The 24408-nt window shown below is 46.1% G+C and overlaps 1 protein-coding gene across 1 annotated transcript in view; it reads right to left on the bottom strand.

Annotated features, from left to right (window-relative positions):
- Positions 1–24408, bottom strand: part of SRRM4 (serine/arginine repetitive matrix 4) — a 148676-nt gene that overhangs the window by 21248 nt on the left and 103020 nt on the right. The window contains exons 3-8 of the mRNA XM_073312368.1: positions 20617–20703; positions 17535–17615; positions 13646–13672; positions 10239–10289; positions 5524–5622; positions 3242–3404 (exon numbers count right to left, since the gene is read on the bottom strand). Coding sequence (XP_073168469.1) covers positions 3242–3404; positions 5524–5622; positions 10239–10289; positions 13646–13672; positions 17535–17615; positions 20617–20703 — 508 coding nt within the window. The remainder of the gene's footprint in view (positions 1–3241; positions 3405–5523; positions 5623–10238; positions 10290–13645; positions 13673–17534; positions 17616–20616; positions 20704–24408) is intronic.

The following is a 24408-nucleotide window of genomic DNA, read 5'->3' as shown; positions in this document are numbered from 1 at the left end:
CAACTTGCAGTCAAAACCAACCCCCCTTGCAAGGCTTCTGAAACCCTCCCAGCTCATACAGAGACACTCTTTGCCTTGGCTGGCACTTCCCCTCCTTCATCTTCATGTTAGCACAGAAATAATTAGCGCTGCTTGAAATAACTGTACCCCAAACCTCCCTATGGGCTCGCAAAAAATTTGGCTCAAGACTATGTTTGTTCTAGCCGCTGATAAAAGGCGTGTCAGTGGAAGTCAGGGGGCTGGAGAGTGGTATCTGTGTCCTGTCTGCTGCAGTCATCTTCATCAGACACAACAAAGGCAATTAGATTCATATCCTACAGGTATTTATATTGTTCAGTTCAGCTAAGACTTCCTAAAAGCACAGCAGCCTGAAATATCTCTGTATCAGTGTGGAGTAAAACAGCGGCAGCAGGTTAGGGGGCTTGTTATTCCTCTGTTTAAAAATAGATACTGCACATTACCCTCAGTTTCTCAGTGCAACGAGGGGTAGCCATGTAATCCGGCTCTGAGTAGGTTTCCATTGTGGCTGCTTGTTATTAATTGTTCAGCAGAGAGAAAACAGAGGAAGAGGCTAGGAAATTTATTACAGAAAAGCAAAGAAGCATGAAATTATTGGTTGTCTTCCTGTATGTGTGCTCATCCACGTGTATATAAGTGAGAGACAGAGAGACAGAGAGATGCAATGGATAGCACGATGTGTTTTTTTCTAATGATTTACAGATAGAGCTGGTTACAAAATGGTTTTCTTCTTTGTGGAAAATACCAATGAAAAAGAAAAAAAAATAATTCATGTCACTCCTCCCCCCGAAATAAAATGTCAACTTTTTTCTTTTGGGGGAGGAGGGGGGAGACGGACAGAAAAAGAAGGGAGGAACCTCAAAAAAAAACTTCTGGCCAAAACCAAAACACTTAGATTCACAAATGCTGATGCAGTGGCTCATGGGAGTTGCCGTTTGGGCTCTCATGCTTGCATTCTCAACTATGGGCCCGGCTTCCTAGTCAGATGACATCTCCCATCATGCATCACAATCTCCCCTCTGGCTGCACTGCCATGATGCATCATGGGAGATATAGTCTGACTTGGGAATCCAACCCACAGAGGACAATGGGTGGTATGAAGCAATGAAACTACAACCCCCATGAAGGACCATGGCAGCATTGCTGTATCAAAATGTTTTGGTTTTTCAGCTTAGGTTTTCAGATGTCCAGTTTTTCAACAAATAGTCAAAATTTTCTGCAAAAAGCAGATATATTTTATGCAAAATTTAATGTAGTTAAAAACCCAAATTTCCAAAAAAACCCCAAAACCCAAAAACTCTTTTTGATGGAAAAATATTCAACCTGCTATAGACCTGACCACTTTAATCCACAAAAGGCAGAGTGAAACCACAAAATAGGTGTATCTGGTCATTCCTAATGCATGAGATTAATGTTTATTCATCTTTACATTCTCAGTTATTCTTTACACGATCTTTAAGGCCCTTATTCATGAAAAGTGTCCCTGTTCAGGACAATACTGAAGCATGTACTTAACTTCAAGCAGGTGCTGTAAGTGCTTTCCTGAATCATGGCCCAAGTGTGTATATTTTTCTTTGGGATGAGGGAGAACACTGACAGATTGCATACTAAATATACTGATACATTTTTGTTATCAGAATATTTGCTCGTTAGTAGGCTAAAATAGAAAGAATATAGATGTCCCGATGACTTATATTCCTCACCCATAACCTGCAGCTATATCTAGAAACACACTGAGGCTGACATTTATCTGCCTTGTGTGGTCACTTACACCTATGCAAAGGGAGTGCAGAGTGCATGTACCATGCTCTATCTTAGATCGTCTTTAGAGGTTTCAAAATTGTTGTAGTTATTATCCTTTGTGGCAGTTGGTCTCATGAGGGAGCCTGGCTTTGGAGACAGAGAACTAGAAAAAATAGTACCAATTAAGGTCATTTTTAAACTCTCTAAAAGATTTCTTGAAGAGTTTGTCTGTAAAATAAGTGGCTTATACAGAAAACATGATGGTACGATGCAATGTAACAGTTTGACTGGCCATCCTTTGGGATGAGCTATTAACGCTTTCAGTTTCACCACTTACCAGTGATGCAGCCATGCGAAATTTCACGCCAATAAAAACTTCACAGCTCACCATTCCGTGACATCTCTCTCTCTCTCTGCATATGTGTGTGTATCACACACACACACAGGTGTGTGCACATGTATATGCAGCTGTTTCTAAAATAACACACACACAGATTCTCCTCTCACCGATGTTGGTTTTACATCGGTGTAGCTATTGAGTCCAGTCATGTTAGTCCTGATTTACATCTGCTGTATAAGTGAGAGAATTGGGCCTATAATATATACAAGTATGGTAGCTCGGAGGGCTTAGTGCTGTGTTCAGACCCATCCCTTATACTGTACATGCGCAGGCCTGATTCCTCACTGGGTTGCACCTTGTGTAGCAGTTTATCTCTGTGCAAAGTGAGTTCATACCGATATCTGGCAGCCCTTTACACCTGTTTCACACAGTGCTGCACAAGACGCAGTGTGGTGGAGAATCAGGTCCTTATTTAATTCTCTCTCTCTCTCTCTCTCTCTCGACGAAGACAGGATCTAGGACACGGATTATATTCTCTCTCTATCTATCCCAAAAGATACCCCAAGACATTGGGCCTGACTCTACCCTCCACACACAGCCCCCGTTCCTATCAAGAGGAGCTGCCTACAAGCTCAGAATTTGGCTCTTCGGTTGGTCAGCAAAGAGGAGCAATGATCTGAAAAGAATCCCGAAAGTCAACAAACATCCCCTGCCAAGAATCCCCAACTCATTCAATGTAAATGTTTCTTTCATATACGTTTGACTCTCTTGATCCCCCCCGAAGGACTAAGCCACTGGGCAAAAAGACCAGCGAATATAAGTTCACATCCAGCTGAGCAATGACTGCATAACAAACACTTCCCCGTAAAATACCATCACTGGAGGCTGCTTTTTTGTTAAATGTCCCTTATTCATTATTCATAGACTAAAGGCTTATCCTGCCCCACCCCCAGTGTGTAAGCGCTGAGGGAAAGGAATGACTTTTAATATGTCGGAGAACAGCACCATCAATAAATAATATAGTTTTAAACCAACTTTGTCTAACATAACTGTAATTGAGTTATAAAAATTTCATACTGGATTTTTCCCCCAAGTTTCTGTGGCTAGTCTGCTCAAGGAAGCAGAATACAGAATACTTACTACTTCCTTAGCCGAGAGGAAGCTGTAGATCTGAAGGGTTTGGCTGGGGGAATGGCTGGCCTGACCCTCTGCAGAGATGCTTCGCTTCTCAGTGCTCTTTGAACAGTGCTGGGAGCGTCTTCGTCTTGCTTTATGGCCTTCCTCCCGAGACCTGCCGCTGTGCCTGAAGAAAGAGAAACAAAATCAAACCATGATGAATTCTGATTAGTATTATTGATTGTATTGCAGCAGTGTCCACAATGTCCCATCTTCCATGTAAGGAAGCCATTTGTCTGGTTATAAACGGGACAGTCCTCTTTTAGTGTGCTTTCGTGCCCTGTCTGATACTGGGACAAACCCGGGCATAGTTTTGTCTGGTATTGGACGGAGGGCACCTCTTTAAGAGTGTGCCCCTCTGCACCCGCTGGCATGACCTCAAACGCATCGTGCATGCAAGGTCACGGCAGGGGAGCAGGGTTGTGTGCACTACAAGATGGCACTCCCCCGCCTGTGTGGCATGTCTTTGAATGCGCCGCGTGTGCGAGATGATGCCGGCGGGTGTGGAAGCAGGGCAGCATGCTCTTAAAAAGGTTTCTCCCACCATTCCCAGAAGCACTGGGATGCCCAGTATTCTGGGAACGTGAGAGTGGCCACCCTATCTGTTGGCTCCACATGTCGGGTGAAAGTCACTCCTGTGCAGGGAGCCAGCACCAGGCTTACAGGAGGCTGTGTGGCCTAGTGGATACAGCACGGGAGCAGGACTCAGGAGACCAGGATTCCATTCCCCACTCAGCCACTGGCCTGCTGGGTGACATTGGGCAAGTCAGTTCCCCACCCTCAGTTTCCACATCTGTAAAATGAGGATAACAATGCTTACCTCCTTCATAAAGTGCTTTGAGATCTGCTGACTGAGGTGCTGTGTGAGAGCTAGGGGTCATTATGGGTCCACTACACATAGGTGAATTTCACCCCTTTGATTGCTGCCTTGAGGCAGGTGATACTATGGCTGGCTGCTGGAATTTGAGAGAAAAGGTGGATACTGACTCCTATTCCTATTTGAGTTTCTTAATGTTTTGAAACTGGCCGACTTGTGATGAGTTTGGACCCTGATCCAAAACCTCTGAACTTTGGAGGGGTTCAGAACCCAAACCTGGACTCAGATCCGAGTTTTACTTGGTAACAGCCTGGACGCAAACCCTGTTTCCGAACCGCCTTGCACTGTAGTGTGGGAGATGAAATCTGGATCTGACTTTTGTGGCTTGTCTCCATCTCTATTTGGAGGGGGCTTAAAACCCCGGAGGTGACATGCCTCTGAGAGAATGCAGCCCTGTCCACCTGCTCTAACGTGTTCCATGATCGTCTTGTCCTCACACTGCATTCCCTCCTCCAGCGATCAACAACTCTTCACCAACTGCTGCCACCAAATTCCTTAAAGTATCTTCTTTGTTTTTAAATTTGAGTATTTGTGTAAATGGCAGAGTGACCCAAGCCAGGTCTAGCGTGATCCCGTCACGCAGATCTTCCATTGCCCAGCAACCCTGGCATATACCACCACCCTCTCTGCCCGGCCCAAAACAAAGATGGCTACTCGTGTCAAAGTAGGCAGCTGTATAGTGACAATGGTAAATAGATCCACCAGGTATGAGAATCACCCATGTGCCAAGGCCTATTTTAAGGGCTTAAAAGTGGGAGTTCAGTGGTGCATAGGCCTTGGGCTGGTCATGTTGGATATGACCAGGGGGAGGTTTAGGTTGGATATTAGGAAAAACTTTTTCACTAGGAGGGTGGTGAAACACTGGAATGCGTTGCCTAGGGAGGTGGTGGAATCTCCTTCCTTAGAAGTTTTTAAGGTCAGGCTTGACAAAGCCCTGGCTGGGATGATTTAATTGGGTATGGGTCCTGCTTTTGAGCAGGGGGTTGGACTAGATGACCTCCTGAGGTCCCTTCCAACCCTGATATTCTATGATTCTATGATTCTATGTGCTTTCAGGTCACTGTCACCCTGGGAAACTAGGATGATGTTAAGCTGCCTCCCTGGCAGGATCATTGGCAGCAGGGATTGAACCTGGCACCTCTAGATCTAAAAGCATGAGCCTCTACTGCTTGAGCTAAAAAGACCCCAGCCCAACCCAGCATAACATAGTAGCAGGCTCAGCCACCTCTCTGCGTGACCTAGCCACCACTGGAGGGAGACAGAGCATCTCAGTGCATGGCGGTGTTTACACTGAGCCCACTAAGCTCATTTCAGCTGTGCCCCTGAAGCTAGGCAAAAGGAAAATCAGCTCAGCAAAGGGCACCATTACCTGCTTTGGCAGCTAGAGGAGAGGGAATCGGAGCTCTCCGAGCGAGAGTGGTACTGGCGATGGCGGTGGCGGTGGGATTTTCGTGGCCGGCTACGAGAGCTTTTGAGAGTGGAAAGAAAGCTGTTCATTAATCGAGCAGACAAAGGCGGCCCGAGATCCAGCGGATGGAAGCTGACGCTGGCAACAGACAAAATGGAAATGAGGTGTACATTTTTCTAAGCCGTGAGGGCTATTAGCCATTGCTTGGAGTTTACAGATCAACGCCTCGTGCCTTTCCAAGAGATAGGCCGTAGCTCACCACACGTCGCCGAGCTCGGTGCGGAACCACGGGGTGGAGTTCTACGGCCTGTGCTATGCAGGAGGTCAGACTAGAGGACAGTAACGATCCCTTCTCGCCTTAAGCTCTATGAATCTATGCATCTGCCAGGCTGGAAGAGCACATCTGATCAGCCAACATCCTTTGGGCAACTGTTAACACAAACTATTCTGCAGGCTGGGATCTCCTTATTTCTGGGCCTCCTTGTCAGCTAGTCCCATCAGCCAGGTCACTCCACATGAACCTCTCAAGGTTAGGCCCACGTCCCTTTCCACAGGGAGGGTTTATTGATAAACGGAAGATGCAAGAGAGGCTCAAAACAACACAAAATACACGGTGACGGACATCTTCCCTGCTTCCTTCAGCTGGGACGCGGAGGGACATCTTTGCCCCCCAGATAGCTCTTTCCTGGCTACTACAGAGACCTCTCGCAATAGGCTTTCCCTGAGTCTAGGTCAATCCCGTGTGCTGCCCCTGCTTAAGAGTCAGCAAGCCTTAGATCTGTCTTCTTGCAGATCATGTACTAGCTCCTAGTCATGTGCTCTGTGACCACCCAGTTTTAAAGGGACAGGCGCAGAGGGATGCGCCCATGTGCCCCAGGATCCAGAGGCCTGTTCCACTCCCTCTTTGCTCCATTACAGCGGTTACTGTTAGGATAAAGATATTCAGGCCTGTCTGCAAAGGCCTGTACTTTAAGAATTTAGGTGTATTCTTATCACTTGGGTAGTTCTAGAGGTATAAAAGAAAGAATCAAAACCACTGTCTGCCCATGTAAGGGCCTTCTCTTACTGTGACAGTCTGAGGCCCTGTTCTTAGGCTAAGGCCTTTGGCTAAGCAACAGAGGCAGCCATAAACTGTGAAGTGAACAGTCACATCCTCACATTCCAAACTAGTCACATTGAAATAAGGTGCTATTGGGCTGTTAGGAATACAATCCTGTCCTGATAGTTCCTATCACCTCCAGAGAAAGGGAAGTGCCTAGAAAATGTAATAGGAAACTTAGTTTGATAGCATCGTGTCTGGCAAGAACTCACTTATCAATACTGGGATGTGAAATCCTCACTTCTGTATTGTTTTGTCATTATAGTTCCCACTTTGCTATTTTTTGTCTGTATAATCTCTGTCTGGTTCTGTGATTGTTCCTGTCTGCTGTATAATTAATTTTGCTGGGTGTAAACTAATTAAGGTGGTGGGATATAATTGGTTACATAATCATGTTACAATATGTTAGGATTGGTTAGTTAAATTTCAGGAAAATGATTGGTTAAGGTATAGCTAAGCCGAACTCAAGTTTTACTATATAGTCTGCAGTCAATCAGGAAGTGAGGGGGTGGGTGTGTGGGTGGGGGAGATGGGAACAGGGAATGGGGGTGGAGAAATTGGAATCATGTTTTGCTAAAGAGGGGAGATGGGAACAGGGAATGGGGGTAAGGAAATTGGAATCATGTTTTGCTAAAGGGGGCGATGGAAACAGGGAATGGGGGTGGAGAAATTGCAATCATGTTTTGCTAAAGAGGGGAGATGGGAACAGGGAATGGGGGTAAGGAAACTGGAATAATGTTTTGCTGAGGGCAGGAATGGGAACAGGGACACAGGTGTAAGGCTCTGTGGTGTCAGAGCTAGGAAGGAGGACACTAAGGAAGGAAACTGGAATCATGCTTGCTGGAAGTTCACCCCAATAAACATTGAATTGTTTGCACCTTTGGACTTCAGGTATTGTTGCTCTCTGTTCATGCGAGAAGGACCAGGGAAGTAAGTGGGTGAAGGAATAAGCCCCCTAACAGTTACAATTGATTGTAACATTCTTGTTGACTGCCACTAGGGTTGCACTCTGCAGTGGGCATGACAGGGGGCTTTTGGTGGCAGCTATCAGCTTCAGTGTTTGTTCCTTTCGGTGGCTGGTCAGAGCCCATAGTTTTGGTGACATTTTAGGTATCTGTGAAGCCTGGATTTTTAGCCAGGAGAGGGCAGGTGCCAGTTAATGGAGATAGTGATTGTTAGCCAGGAGGGGATCGTTAGCATGGGGGCTGAGGCATGATCTAATTTTGGGGCTTTGTTATTTGACCATGTGCGTTGTTTTATTTAGAAATGCTGGATTTCTGCCCACATGTCGCACGATTGGGGTGCAATAAATCAACCTCTAATAAAACCAACAGACCATCTGCTTCAGAATTGCATCTCCCCTAATACAAAAGAATATCCCACTCAGAGCAGATTGAACACTGCAAAAGCTGCTGGTGAACATTTACTTAAACTCTCGTTGGCTGTTTGGTTTCATTGTTCTTGTACCTTATTATTATTTGCTCTGTGCTGATTTTGGCCAGTTTGGTTTTTTTGCTCACAGGAATGTTCGGGGAATGTGTTGCCAACTCATGTGATCTTATCACAACTCTCATGATATTTGGTGTTTTTCTTAAAGCCCCAGCTCCTGGAGGCATGAAATTTGGTGAGAAACTCAGCAGTCATTTAGAAACCTTTCTAACCTTGATCACTGCAGAGAAAAGCTTTGAAATGTAGCCCAACTTCAACCTAAAAAGACCTCAAAAGGCAAAGAAGAACCACCCCACCTTGATTATTATTATTTTAAAAAAATCTCACCATTTCAAGCCAGTCATGATTTGGGGGGTTTGGTTCATGACTTTTGAAGGCTTGGAGTGGGCAACAGTGAACATATGCCGCTTGTACAAAGATCTGTGTCTGTGCCTTCATGTGAAAACAAGAATACTCGCTATTCAACATTTACTATCCTTGTTAATCTTGCGTTTAAAGCTTTTGCCATCCCATCGGGGTGCAGAAATGGTACCATCTGCCTTAGGTGACCAGTCACGCACCGCAAATAATGAAGCTCCGACGAGAACATTTCCTCCTCTGTCCCAGTGAACGAGTAGCCGGCTGTGTTCTTGCCAGGAAAGGCCCACTGCAGATTGGCTCAAACCAGAGAGACTCTAGCAGTCTGGATCAAAACCCCGCTCAAGAGATCAGAGTCTGCCCTGGGGACAGCTACTGCTTGAAACCACACAGTTTCCTTCACCTGATTTATTTCAGTTCTTCTTCTTTACTTAGCAGCAGGTTCTGCCACACTTACAGTCAGTGGTGCCTTATTCCATGAGTGGGGCTATTTGTGCTGAGTATTCGATAAGGCAGGAATGTTAAAGGAGTTAAAGGAATGGGGGGAGCACGACACCCTCTCAGGCTGTGTGCATAGAGGGTGTTTCTCATTTTGGCTGGAGTGGTGTGAGCTCTCCTGAGTCAGGGGACTGCAACCTTGCCCTAAGGGAGTGAAAGCAACAGGGAGCAACATCCTGACTGTGTCACAGATTAAACATCGCAGGAAGGCATGTGATCATTCTCCTGACGCTGGGCTGTTGTGGCATGAAGTGGCATGTCTCAGAGTCAGGGGTCATTTTTGGTCTGTGCTCTGCAGTGCTGGTCACATTTCCTCTCAGCCTCCCGTCCTGAGTGCACCCCTCCTGCAAGACTGCGCTGAACCCTTTGCAGGAGTTCGGATGCCCTTTAAAGACTGAGGTAGTGTCCCAGCTGCGTTAGCATACCTTAGCCAACTGTCCCTCTGCTCCCCGAAACATCTCTTGCTTTTCACCACATCTGGGGTCATAGGTTCAAAGAAGGGTCCCATGCTACGGGTGCAAATTACATACGCGCATATTGCACGGGTAACGGTTTTTGCATACACTGTATGTGCAAATGGACACTTGTACACCCAAGCCACCCTTTGCATGCCCAATTGCATGAAGTCCTTGTGTCCATAATTACCCTGCATACATGTGAATGCATATATTTTGCAGGATTGAGGCATGTGTGGAGTGTACATCCTCAAAGCACATTGCTACAGCACAAAGAAAATGTGGTCATTGGGCTTTCCATGTGCCAAGCCTCCTTCTGACACTATTGGCCATCTCTCAGAGGTGCTGTACCTTCAATTTTCCACAAGCATCCAGCAAGGCCAAGTATGAGCTGTGCATTTTGCACCTGCCCCGGAGCAGCTCCCTGCCCTTTGAAACGGCAGCCCTCATGCTTTGATCTTTACGCTCCAAGTAGAGTTGGTCAGAGAAAAGGGACAAACATTTTACAAACTTTTTTGGATATTTTCCCCATCCCCAACATGAAGTTTTTCTAGTTTCAAAATTTGAAATGTTCAAGTTTGGAAAACACTGACCAGCTCTAATTCAAATCCTCCTTGGGAAGGATAAAAACATCCCTTGTTTGATCTGGAAAACAAGCATGTGATTTCAAAATGAAAGAAGAGGTTTACTGTGGTGGGTACCCATCTGTGGCTAACCCCAACGGGGTTTTCTGGCACCAAACCCTCCCCCACATCCATGACTCTTAAAGGGACAGTTCAGCAAAAACACATTCGATAGTTCAGTACATTTCTACTTACTGTTTTTTGTGTTTTCTTTCTTCCTTTCTTTTACTTTTTGGGCTTGAGGAGCTAAATAAGAAATAGCTAATTAACTGGAAGATTTCAGTTCTAATCAGCCAAAACAATCAAAGTAACAGGACATTCAATCTCAGAAAACACCGGCATGTTTTGCTCACCATTGATGCAAATGGACACAATTCCATTCACACCAATGGACTTGGGCTTACTTAACCCAGTAGAGCGAATCTGTTCCATTGTGTTTCAGTAAAAACACATGTTGTATTCTGAGCTCCAAACAAAGGGATCAGTCATCCCACCTGCCTTATAGAGAAAGTGGATGAAAACTATATATTGAATAAAGAAAAGGAGGACTTGTGGCATCTTAGAGACTAACAAATTTATTTGAGCATAAGCTTTCGTGAGCTACAGTTCACTTGATTGGATGCATACCGTGGAATATACATGTATTGGTAGAGTTACACCTGTGTAAATCTGGAATAAAGCAGCGGTGTCTTGGGTCCATAGAGACAAAGACTTCAATGAGTAGGATACAACGAGCTTCCTGCACAAGGTCCTTCAGACGATGAATTCTCATCACAGTGTAGATTTGATGGTAAAATCACACCATGAGAGAAATGCAGGCCAAGCCACTATAGATTTGCTTCTAGAAAGAGGTTTCACACTTTCCTGAGCTCAACTTTCTGAACCTGCACCTCTCCCCACTAAAAAAAACCCCTAGAAGCTGTCTTGGGAACACAAGTTTTTAATTAAAATCCACATTCTGGAACCTTTAATTAGAGTCGGGCTCAAGCCCCAGCCAGCACAGTAGGAAACGGACATCAGATGCTAGCTTGCTCAGTTGTAAGATGAGCCCCTAAGTCTGTAAGTTGAGGAAGGAGTTTCCATCCAGCCTTTAAGCTTGTTGAGCAATCAGAGTAAGAACTTTAAACTAGCAGCGAAGTTGGAGGGAGGGTGGCTTCTGCTCACTGACAACTGGACGAGAAGCTGGATATGAGTTAACAGTGTGCCCTTGTAGCCAAGAAGGCCAATGGCATTTTGGGATGTATAAGTAGGGGCATTGCCAGCAGATCGAGGGACGTGATCGTTCCCCTCTATTCGACATTGGTGAGGCCTCATCTGGAGTACTTTGTCCAGTTTTGGGCCCTACACTACAAGAAGGATGTGGAAAAATTGGAGAGAGTCCAGTGGAGGACAACAAAAATGATTAGGGGACTGGAACACATGACTTACGAGGAGAGGCTGAGGGAACTGGGATTGTTTAATCTACAGAAGAGAAGAATGAGGGGAGATTTGATAGCTGCTTTCAACCACCTGAAAGGGGGTTCCAAAGAGGATGGATCTAGACTATTCTCAGTGGTAGCGGATGACAGGACAAGGAGTAATGGTCTCAAGTTGCAGTGGGGGAGATTTAGGTTGGATATTAGGAAAAACTTTTTCACTAGGAGGGCGGTGAAACACTGGAATGCGTTACTTAGGGAGGTGGTGGAATCTCCTTCGTTAGAAGTTTTTAAGGTCAGGCTTGACAAAGCCCTGACTGGGATGATTTAATTGGGGATCGGTCCTGCTTTGAGCAGAGGGTTGGACTAGATGACCTCCTGAGGTCCCTTCCAACCCTGATATTCTATGATTCTATGGACCCTCACAGCTAACAAGGTTGCAAATGATGTCTGGTTTGACAGTGCTGTGGTCCCCAAGGGACAAATTAAAACCCAGGAGCTATAGGAATGCCTCAAAGCCGGGATCCATAAAGGGAAAGCTGTCAGGCCCTTTGCTGTAACAGCACAGCGGGACAGCACTGCAGAAAATCTTCCAAATGCCCTTGCACATAGGAAGGCAAAAATAACACTCAGTGAATGTATGACTCCTATACTGTTCCCTCTAAGTCTATGCACTCTCCCTTTAAATATTTACCTGTCCAAGGAAGGGTTAACCTTAACCTAGATATAAATATGAACTCCAGGAGCTGGATTTAGTGCATGGCCTATACTTGTATATCATAGAATCATAGAACTGGAAGGGACCTCGAGAGGTCATCTAACCCAGTCCCCTGCACTCATGGTAGGACTAAGTATTATCTAGACCAGTTGTTCTCAAACGAGGGGCGCCGCTTGTTCAGGGAAAGCCCCTGGCGGGCCAGGCCGGTTTGTTTACCTGCTGTGTCTGCAGGTTTGGCTGATCGTGGCTCCCACGGGCCACGGTTCGCTGTTCCAGACCAATAGGGGCTGCAGAAAGTGGCACGGGCCGAGGGTCATGCTGGCCGCCCTTCCCGCAGCTCCCATTGGCCCACTGGGCTTTCCCTGAACAAGCGGCACCCCTAATTTGAGAACCACTAACAGGTGTTTCTCCAAACTGCTCTTAAATATCCACAATGATGGAGATTCCACCACCTTCCTAGGCAATTTATTCCTGTGCTTAATCACCCTGACAGGAAGTTTTTCCTAACGTCCAACCTAAACTGTCCTTACCGCAATTTAAACCCATTGCTTCTTGTCCTATCCTCAGGTTAAGAAGAACAATTTTTCTCCCTCCTCCTTGTAACGACCTTTTATGTACTTGAAAACTGTTATCATGTCCCCGCTCAGTCTTCTCTTCTCCAGACTAAACAAACCCAATTTTTTCAATCTTCCCTCATAGGTCATGTTTTCTAGACCTTTAATAATTTTTGTTGCTCTTCTCTGGGCTTTCTCCAATTTGCCCACATCTTTTCTGAAATGTGGTGCCCAGAACTGGACACAATACTCTAGTTGAGGCCTAATCACCACGGAGTAGAGCGGAAGAATTACTTCTCAGGTCTTGCTTACAACACTCCTGCTAATACATCCCAGAATGATGTTCGCTTTTTTTGCAACAGTGTTACACTGTTGACTCATATTTAGCTTGTGATCCCCTATGACTCCGAGATCCCTTTCCACAGTACTGCCTCCTAGGCAGTCATTTCCCATTTTGTATGTGTGCAACTGATTGTTCCTTTCTAAGTAGAGTTCTTTGCATTTGTCCTTATTGAATTTCATCCTGTTTACTTCAGACCATTTCTCCAGTTTGTCCAGATCATTTTGAATTTTAATCCTATCCTCCAAAGCTGGCAGAAAGTTTACCAGGGGTAGCATTCACCCGTGTATAGAGGGACCAGCATGAGACCCAAGCACCACTTGGGTCAAGCAGCACATACAGCTGAATTCCACCCCAATGAAAGAGGCTCAATGTAGCTTTAACCTCAGATGTTCTGGAGGTGGAGGGGGAGCCTAGGGGGTTTCATAAGCTCTGCTAGGTGAAACTTGCACCTTCCTGCACCAGCACTAGCAAACCTGGACTTCCCTAGAGTCTGATGGTGTTTCCCATCACCCCATGTGGGCAGAATTAACCCATACTGCTTAGGTGGGTGGCAAAGCTTTCAGAGCCCTTACCTGTGTCTTCTCTTCTTTGAAGATAACCTGCAAGAAGCAGATATATCAACTGAATGTAGATGTCACTGTGGAATCAACACACACACTGCTGCATTTGTTCAGAGACAGACACATTTCAGACCATCTCCCTCATATAGACAGTGGAAAGATATTAAAATGGCTAAGAGAAGAGTCCTCCCAACAAGGACCTTTCAATAGCTCTCAGCTGCCATTTAGCCACCTAAGGATATGTCTACATTGCGAGCCGGTGATGTATGTCCCATCTTGGGGAGACACACCTACACTAGCATGCTAAAAATAGTCTAGCCATGGAGGCATGAGTGGTGGGAGGAGCTAGCTGTTGCCCCGTGTATGTACCAATCTGAGATGCTAGGCACGTACTCACGTGGCTAGTCCCTCCCGCTTCTTGTGTTGCTGCAGCTATGCTCTATTTTTAGAGCACTAGCTCCATCAGAGCTAGTGTGGGTCTGTCTCCCCAGGCTGGGAATCGCACTCCCAGCACAAAGTGTAGACGTGCCAGCCTTCCCAAGGCAGCTTAGCCTGCCAGGAGCTGAGCTCTTGGAAATGCCGCAGTGGGAACTACTGCATGCTGAGTGCTTTGACATTCTGGCCCCCATTTATAGGTGCTGAGCACTTGACAATCTGGCCCTGAGTGTAAGAGCTCTGTTAAACTGGGTCTATTTATTCCTCTGATTGGTTGCATTTTCCCTGCTGGTGCTAATCTAGCCCTGCAGCTAATTCAGCCTTGGAGGGGAGAGATGAGCCTGCCCAATGGGTAGCTGTAATCCGTCTGTATCGAGCAGTCAGGAGGGCCCCCTGGCCTATGTGTTTTCTCTTTATTTTGGGCCAAATCCTTGTCCCTGGGTTAAACGTGGGGTGGGGGACCTAGCGCTGCCTCTCTGAAACCTGACCATGGTGGTTCTCTGATGATGATGGTGGTGGAGGGCAGGATTCGGACGGATGACCATTCGGATGGTCAGGACTTGTGTTCTAGGTGAGCTGATTCTCTACACACGCCTGTTAGGAGGGTTAGTGATGATAATGTAGGATTCAGGCCTGTATATTCACCGGAGATAGAAGTTTGGGTCTTGTTTGCCCGTTTGAGTTTTGATATGGTTATATTCTTACTAACATGTGTGAACAAAGACACTGTGTGTTGCTTCTGCCCAGCCAGATGGGTTTGTTAGTATAATGGGAACAGATAAGAACTGCTAAAGTGTTACTGGACATGGTGGGAAGATCATATACAAGCACAAACTTGAAGACTGCCTCAATTCCTATCTCAAGGCAAGGTCAAGCAACCAGTCAGGAGGGGCAATGTGGGATGAACGGGAAGGTATACGAAGCATTAAAAGGCCAAAGCAATGCCTGTCCCTGACCCTAGCACAACCTTACCCCTCCCATGGGATAAAAAAGAGGTGGGATGAAGCCTCCAGACTCATGACCCCCCAAAATGGAACATGACCATAAATTGTAAGAGGTGGGACCAAGGGGGTGTATTGCAGGTATAATTATGCCTGTTAAGGAGTGGGGGAACGGGACACTGGGAAGCAAGGCTCAGCGGTGTCAGAGCTATGGATATGCTTGCTTGAAACTAACCCCAATAAACATTGCCTGCACTTCAGACTTCTGGCCTTCTGCTTTCTGCCTGCGTGACAAGAACCAGGGAAGGGGATGAAGGGAAAGCCCCCTAACAATCCCCAACACCCCACTTAATACTACAGATATGTGGGCCCAGTTCTGATTTTAGGGACACTGGTGTAGATCTGGAGCCTCTCCATCAATGTGAGTGGGCCTGATTTCCCACTGCTTTGCACCCGGGGCCATCATTTACACCTGTGCAAAGTGGGTGTTAAAGGCTGCTCTTCTGAACTGGGGATGAATTGCCCCTGCTCTGCATGGTATACCTGGCTACACCAGGTACAGAGCAGCAGAGATCAATGGGGCCCATCATTGCTGGGGCAGGGTACAATCTAGGGAGGAATATGGCATGCTCTGTAGTGAAGTGCATTGGAGGAGTTTTTTCTTTTTGCTATATTCTATTTTGCTATATTTACTTCTCTCTCCCTGAGTATCAGGCTCACTTTTTCGTCCTTTGGTTTTGTCCCTTTTGTAAGACTGTCCTGGCTTGTTGGTTCAGTCAATTATAAATACATGAACTTTCCGAGGAAGATGGCACCCATTGTTCTCAGCAAATATTGGGTTAGTGGTTGGAAGAAGAAATTGGAATGTTTGATATTTAAAAATTTAATCATGTTCTTTACATTAGAGACAGCGGCGTATTAACGCCTAGGCTGACAAGGCCTAGGCCTAGGGCAGCAAATTTGCAGGGGCGGCAAATTTATAATAGCAGCCAGAGACTGCTTCCCCCGGTGCTGGTTCGCGCTCCCCGCCCCCACTCTAGTCCTTCCCTGCCCCCTCCCTGCCCCTATTGGTCCCCTTCCCCAAATCCCCGCCCCGGCCCTGCCTCCTCTCCTGAGCGCGCTGTGTTACCCCCTCTTCCCGCCTCCTTCGCGAAGCTGTTTCATGCACAAGCACTGGCAGGGAGTGGGGAGAAGCAGGACCCAGCGGTGCACTCAGGGGAGGAGGCGAAGGCGGAGAGGAGGTAAGCTGGGGTGGGGGTGGCGAGAATTATTTCAGGGCCTAGGGGCGGCAAAATCTTTAATCCGCCACTGATTAGAGATGGGCCCGAGCTAGCCAGTTTGGAGCTAGGTCCAGCTCAGCGCAGGTCTCCTGCTTTGAAGGCATTCAGATCTGCTTCTGGCCTGCTGGAGAGAGAGATGCCTGCTGGGACGTTCAGAAGTAGATGTGCACCTGAGCTGTTCTAAATGTTCGGGCTGGACGAGGGGGGGCTGAGTTTGGCACATGGAGTTTCTGTTTGAGCCCATCTCTGGTTCCAATATTTGGGTTCTTTTGAGGCTCATTGAGCTAGGAATAAAGCAGGATGGAAATGGGGTGACAGACGACAAGCGCCATGGGAAACTCAATGGTTTGGCCTCAGAGGGTTTCCTATAAATCTTGCCTTTGAGTTTAGGCCTTGCCTTCCATCCTTTCCTAGAGCCCCCACCCCCAGGACATCAGAACGCTGCCGCATGAGCATTTGCACCTCCTTGCGTTGTGTAGGGTGACACTTGGGCAGGTTTCAATGGTCTGGCATTGAGACTGCACACGAGCAGTCGGGCTGAGGGACCGCACGCGAGCAGTCGGGCTGAGCTGGCACGTGCAGGCTGCATTACAGCTGCTTGGTCCCAGAATTCTGCCGAATTTAAGCTTCCATTTAAAAAGGGGGAACAAACCAAACAAGCCAATGGCTATGAAAGAAACCTGGCCCAGCGCTGTCTGCGGACAGGCAGACACAATTGTTTGGTGAGTGATGCAGACAGCCCACGTGTCAACGCCAAAGCCCCCGGAGAAAAAAGTTGAATTCTGCCGAGCCTAGCAAAGTCTGCAAGGGAAGAGAGGGCGGGAGAGCTGGCAGCTCCCTGCCCCTTGCACAACCCTTTGGAAGAGCACAGGTGTTGCTCCCTGCTAGGGCCAATGCGGGTACTAACTTCCTGAGAGTGGGTGGGGTAATAAGGGTGTCAGAGATCCCATTGCAGCGGGAGCTCCCTTTCTGGGTCAGCCAGGATCCCTTCCAGGGACTCCCACGCACCACTTACGTCCCACTTTAGCCCAGGGTTAAGTGGGAGTTAAGGCGTGCATAGGCGTTGCACTGGCCATCCCCCCAGGGGCCAACATTGCCCAGGCAGTGGGGCTGAGCAGCATGGATACCCTTTACCTCTAAGCCTCCTTCTAACGAAAACCACCCAGCTGCACTCAACCGCCTTGCGTTCAGTGCCTGGGGAGGAGTGTGCGCTGAGCTCGGGGCGGAGAGTTTTAGGGGGAATACCTGTTTCTTTTTCGTTTCTTTGAGCTTTTCTTCTTCTTCTTCTTCTTCTTCTTCACAGGCGAGGGGCTATACGATGGAGACCTGGGGAACAGCGACAACATGTTACTTACTGGGCATGTGGTGCCCCGAGCCAGAGGAGTCTGTCTGCTGGGGTGAGTGTCTGGGGACACAGGGGTTTACCACACTAGCCTTTCACTCGGGAGACCTGCATTCCGATCCTTGCTTAGAGGACAAGCGAAAACACATTCCCTCCCTGGCAGGTGTTGTTCCCGTCACGAAAGATGCCTGAATTTGCCACAGCTGCCAGGCAACATGCAGGGGAGGCCCAGAGGGCTGCAGGTTTGGGCTGAGCTTTGTGAGAATCAGAGAACATTGCCCAACCTGCTGCAGCAGGGTCCCTTTTGGTCCCGGGTGCCCACACCCCACCATGGCCCGACAGAAATGTTAGTGCTCAAACTCCAGCACTGTGTGGTGGGGGTATGAGCAGCTTCATGCTGACTGGGAGCTCTGTGCTGAGAACAGCCTAAAGAACTCAGTGCTGTCCCCGCAGTTACTGCATTGACCCCCCCGCAACCTTCTCCCCTGAACTCAGGGGATCCCGCTCTGCTACAGCCCTGGCTGTAGCACATACACAATCCCCCTTCCTTGGCCATTGCCCTAGTTCCCTCCTCAAATGCACATGCCAGTTCTTGGTCTCTTTCCCCTCAATGTGAGTCTGATCCCTAGGGCTGCCACAGCCGGCATGACAGTTTGCAGAGGAGGGGGTCACAAACTGACTGCTGAGCCGTGAAATGTGGTGGTGGGGAGTCAGACCCCTTGTCTGGAGGGCAGGGATGCTGGGGATGGGGGGAGGGAGGTGAAAGTGTATTAATAGATCTGGGGGAAGCTTGTATAGCATCTGACTGAACCAGGCTGGGATCCAAGCACTGACTTTTCCTGGGTCCCAATATTTACAGAATCATAGAAATGTAGGACTGGAAGGCACCTTGAGAGGTCCTCTAGTCCAACCCCCGGAACTGAGGTTGGACTAGACCATCCCTGACAGGTGTTTGTCCAAACTGGTCTTTAAAACCTCCAATGATGGGGATTCCACAACCTCCCTTGGAAGCCTATTTCAGAGGTTAGCTACCCCTGTAGTTAAAAGTTTTACCTGATTTCTCATCTAAATCTCCCTTGCTGCAGATTAAACCAATTACTTCTTGTCCTACCTTCAGCAGACATGGAAAACAATTCATCACCATCCTCTTTATAATAGCCCTTAATATATTTGCAGACTTATCAGGTCCCACCTCAATCTTCTTCTCCAGGCTAAACATGCTCAGTTTTTTAAACCTTTCCTCATTGGTCAGGTTTTCTAAACCTTTTCTCACTTTTGTTGCTCTCCTCTGGACACTGTCCAATTTGTCCCTAAAGTGTGGCGCCCAGAATTGGACACATACTCCAGCTGAGGCCTCACCAAGGCTGAATAGAGTGAGACAATTACCTCCCATGTCTTATATATGACACTCCGGTTAATACGCCCCAGAATGATATTATTGATTAATGATATTTTTGCGATTGCACCCTGTTGTTGACTCATATTCAATTTGTGAACCATTATAACCTCCAGATCCTTTTTAGAAGTACCACCCCCTAGCCAGTTATTCCCCATTTCGCAACTGTGCACTTGAGTTTTCCTTCCCCAGTGTAGCACTTTGCACTTCTCTTTATTGAATGTCATCTTGTTGATTTCAGACCAATTCTCCAATTTGTCGAGCTCATTTTGAATTCTAATCCTGTCCTCCAAAGTGTTTGCAACCCCTTCCAGCTTGGCGTCATCTGCAGATTTTATAAGCATACTCTCTACTCCATTATCCAAGTCATTTATGGAAATGTTGATTAGTACCAGAACCAGGACTGATGTGTGGGACCCCACTAGACTTGTCCTCCCAGTTTGAGAGCGAACCATTGGTAACTACTCCTTGAGTACGGTCTTTCAACCAGTTGTGCACCCACTTTATAGTCATTTCATCTAGACCACGCTGCCGTGGTTGGCTATGTTCACAGGCAGTCAGAGAATGGCAGTTCTGAAAAGCAGATTTATTTTTTCACAGCTCTCTCTGGCCTTTTTTTAATCAGGGGACGCTTCCCCTCTAGCAATATGTTGAAATGCAAACCCAGGCTCTGGATTTCTGCCTGGTTTGATTGCAATGAAGACGTCACATTTATTTCAGCAGATGTTAGTGCAGCTGACTGTGCTGGGTGGAATTTCCCATCTCAAGGCTGCTGGAGCAGACACAGCCTTGCATTGCTGCCACCTCCTGGCACTGACTTTTCACACAAAGCTTATCCCTGAGCTTTAGGTCCTGGCAGCGCAGCCCTGCCCTGTAGTTGCTGGCTTAAGGTGATAGGTCTGAGTCCTGCTGCGATGCCAAGATCAAGGTGTTCAGACGCCCTGGGGATGGGCCTGGTAGAACGACCTTTACAGAACAGAACAGGTACCAGGAAGTCCCCCTGAAAGTAACATATATTAGATAGGCAAAAAACACAGGGGCACACTCTTAATTTGCACTTCATTTGAAACCATAGAATGATAGAATCTCAGGGTTGGAAGGGACCTTAGGAGGTCATCTAGTCCACCCCCCTGCTCAAAGCAGGACCGATCCCCGACTAAATCATCCCAGCCAGGGCTTTGTAAGGTAGGAGTCCACATACCTTTGTGGGTCTGGGCCTAAAGCCCTATATGGGTGCTAAGTGCAGAACCGTGCCCTCTGATCCATCTCCTAGTGTCTGGCCCAGTCTATGAGATGGGTCTTCCCCTGTTTTCTTGTAGGGAGGCTATTCCATGGCCTAACCGATTTCACTGTCAGGAAGTTTAACTTGATATTCAGCTTTTTTTGCCTTCTCTTAATTTCACCCCATTGCTCCTCGTTATACCTCCAGGAACCATGCTAAATAATTCCTTTCCTTCCTAGGAGCGAACAGAGTCTTTCCTGTCAGATCACATGCTCTCCCAGCTGTCACCTAACTGGGGAGATATTTTTCCTTTGCCTGGGATCTGAGCAGCCACTGGTCTGTGGGGTTTCCCCCTCTCTGAACTCACCTCCTCCTCTTCTTACGTGTAGATTTCTTTTTCTTTTTCTTCCCCCGGGATGGGGGTGGTGGCGTGTACTCCTCATCGTGTGAGGGGCTTGAGAGAAAGAAGGACAATCAGTTGACCCATGTCAATCAATGCTGTTTTCATCCACTTCCTCAATTCCCAGATAGTCCTGACTGAAGGACGTTTTCCAAATCTTCCTGCTGTACCATGAAAAACTGGGTTTCATGGCAGATCTATAATGCACGGTAAATGCTTAATTACCATGTCATGAGCAATTTGGTCATGCTTTAAATTAACTGTCTCCTCTCAGGATTTTATATATATATATATATATATATATATATATATATATATATATATATAATGAGATAGTTACTGTATGTTACTCACATGCCCGTTGATTATTTTAAAAATATTTATCGAGGTTAACAGCTCCGTGACAGATTTATAAGTTTTGTTACCCTCAGTAAATAGGTTTTAAATAATTAATTGGCATCTAATTCGCATACAATAATTATGGCAACTAGATAAATTTCTCTAAATTTAATAAGAGAGTTAACAAATTTTAAACAGCAACTGACTACAAAAATGTATTTATTGAGGTGTTATGGTAGTCTAATGAGATATAGCTCTCTTACACCATTGTTAAACGTCAGAAAAATATTTCCCTGGGTATTTTTTTTTACATTTTGGAACATACAGCACATAATCTCATTATATTTAAATTAAATGCAAATACTGTAGTTAAATGAATTTGGGGCACTTAGTTTAAAATATGACAGTTAATTTGCGGTTATCTGTTAAGCAATCCAAACATTCTTAGGAAGGGAGGAAGTGCTGTCTAGTGGGTAAAGCAAGTGATAATGAGTCAAGATTCCTGGGTTGTATTCCTGGCTCTGTCACTGACCTCCAGCGACAGCTTGGCCCAGTCACATGGAATTGGATTTTCAAATGTATTTAGTGATGATGCACACACAGCTGAGTCAACTCTGAGCACCTCTGGAAATTCCACACAGCTGGGGGCTGATTTTCAGAAGTGCTGAGCATCCCCAGAGGTCAATTGGACTTGCAGGTGTTTACGATGACTGAAAGTCAGGCGGGAGTGTGTCGCAGTTTGGGAACCCTAAAATTGAGACCTCCAAAATTAGTGGATACGTTTACTTGCATGCTTCTGTGCCTCAGTTTCCCCACTTGTAAAATGAGAGATAACACCTGTGTCAAAGAGATGTTGTGAGACTTAGTTACTATTTGGAAAGTGCTTTGAGATCCTCAGACACAGAAACCAGACTAGAATGGAATAGGAGCTAGAGAAAGGACAAGTATTATTAACAAAGTCTTGATACATGGAAACCATCAGAGCATGAAGCTATTTAGAATGACAAGGCTGCAGAGGGAGGGGCAGGAGCTGTTTTGCAGCTGTCACTGATTTACATTCAGGGCTTTCACTGCACTTTACAGGGCCCAGGATAGAATCGGTCTTATCTAGGGATCGAATTACTACCAAAATAACGCTACCATAAAAAGCCAATTGTTTAGTGTTTTTAATACACTTTTTTTATAGCCTTACAAAACTAAACGTGATGCTAATGTTTTGCTCATGAGCCATGAATAACTGAAGAGCAAAGTATTTTTGGAACGTGTAAAGAAACTCTCCTTCATTGCCAGGGCTCGGGTGGTAAATGTGTAACAAGCAGAATGCCCCTCCTTCTCCGGCCCCCGAGTTATCGGCTCACTAGTTTATTTTAACATGGAGAAACGGGTCCCATCACAAATATATTACTCGGATGTGCTGGCCAGCATCAGGAGAACAGCGATCTTCTAGTTACATAGCAACCTGGATCCAGACTATCACCGCTGCAAGGGGCCAGCGTCTGCCACCCTTACTCAGGACTGAGGCCCACCCTATTCCACAACAGGAAGGAAGGCACAGCCCCATGCCTCAGGAGATCTGCGTTCAATTCCCGGCTGCGCCTGGATGGCCGTGGGCAAGTCAATCAGGTCCAGAGTCTCAAAGGTATGTAGGTGTAGGGAAGTATAATCAGGAAGGTCAAAAAAGAATTTGAAGAACAGCTAGCCAAAGACTCAAAAAGTAACAGCAAAAAATGTTTAAGTACATCAGAAGCAGGAAGCCTCCTAATCAACCAGTGGGGCCACTGGATGATCAAGATGGTAAAGGAGCACTCAAGGAAGATAGGGCCATGGTAGAGAAACTAAATGAATTCTTTGCATCCGTCTTCACGGCTGAGGATGTGAGGGAGATTCCCAAACCCGAGCCATTCTTTTTAGGTGACAGATCTGAGGAACTGTCCCAGACTGAGGTGTTATTAGAGGAGGTTTTGGAACAAATTGATGAATTAAACAGTAATCAGTCACCGGGACCAGATGGTATTCCCCCAAGAGTTCTGAAGGAACTCAGATGTGAAATTGCAGAACTACTAATTGTAGTCTGTAACCTCTCATTTAAATCAGTTTCTGCACCGGGTGACTGGAGGAGAGCTAATGTGATGCCAATTTTTTAAAAAGGATCCAGAGGTGATCCCGGCAATTACAGGCCAGTAAGCCTGACTTCAGTACCAGCAAATTGGTTGAAACTATACTAAAGAACAGAATTATCAGACACATAGATGAACATGATTTGTTTGGGAAGAGTCAACATGGTTTTTGTAAAGGGAAATCACGTCTCAACAATCTACTAGAATTCTTTGAGGGAGTCAACAAGCATGTGGACAAGGGGGATTCAGTGGATATAGTGTACTTAGAGTTTCAGAAAGCCTTTAACAAGGTCCCTCACCAAAGGCTCTTAAAACAAAGTAAGCTGCCATGGGATAAGAGGGAAGGTCCTGTCATGGATGGGTAACTGATTAAAAGATGGGAAACCAAGGATAGGAATAAATGATCAGTTTTCAGAATGGAGAGAGGTAAATAATTGTGTCCTCTAGGTGTCTGTACTGGGATCAGTACTGTTCAACATATTCATAAATTATCTGGAAAAAGAGGCAAACAGTGAGGTGGCAAAATTTGCAGATGATACAAAACTACTCAAAATAGTTAAGTCCAAAATAGACTGGGAAGAGTTACAAAGGAATCTCATAAAACTGGGTGACTGGCAACAAAATGGCAGACGAAATTCAGTGTTGATAAATGCAAAATAATGCACACTAGAAAACATAATCCCAACTATACATATAAAATGATGGGTCTAAGTTAGCTGTTACTGCTCAAGAAAGATCTTGGAGTCACTGTAGATAGTTCTCTGAAAACATCCACTCAATGTGCAGCGACAGTCAAAAAAGTGAACAGAATGTTGGGAATCATTAGGAAAGGGATTGATAATAAAACAGAAAATATCATGTTGCCTCTATATAAATCCATGGTGCGCCCATATCTTGAATACTGCATGCAGATCTGGTCGCCCCATCTCAGAAAAGATATATTGGAATTGGAAAGGATACAGAAAAGGGCAACAAAAATGATTAGGGGTATGGAAGAGATTTCATATGAAGAGAGATTAATAAGACTGGGACTTTTCAGCCTGGAACAGAGATGACTAATGGGGGATATGATCAAGGTCTATAAAATCATGACTGGTGTGGAGAAAGTAAATAAGGAAGTTATTTACTCCTTCTCATAACACGAGAACTAGGGGTCAACAAATGAAATAAATAGGCAGTAGGTTTAAAACAAACAAAAGGAAGTACATCTTCACACAACGCAGAGTCAACCTGTGGAACTCTTTGCCAGAGGATCTTGTGAAGGCCAAGATTATACCAGGGTTCAAAAAAGAACTAGATAAGG

The sequence above is a fragment of the Lepidochelys kempii genome, chromosome 15 (genome assembly GCF_965140265.1).
Source record: "Lepidochelys kempii isolate rLepKem1 chromosome 15, rLepKem1.hap2, whole genome shotgun sequence".
Lineage (NCBI taxonomy): Eukaryota > Metazoa > Chordata > Testudines > Cheloniidae > Lepidochelys > Lepidochelys kempii.
The sequence above is the reverse complement of the archived record's forward strand: the minus strand, read 5'-3'. Positions and strand labels throughout refer to the sequence as shown.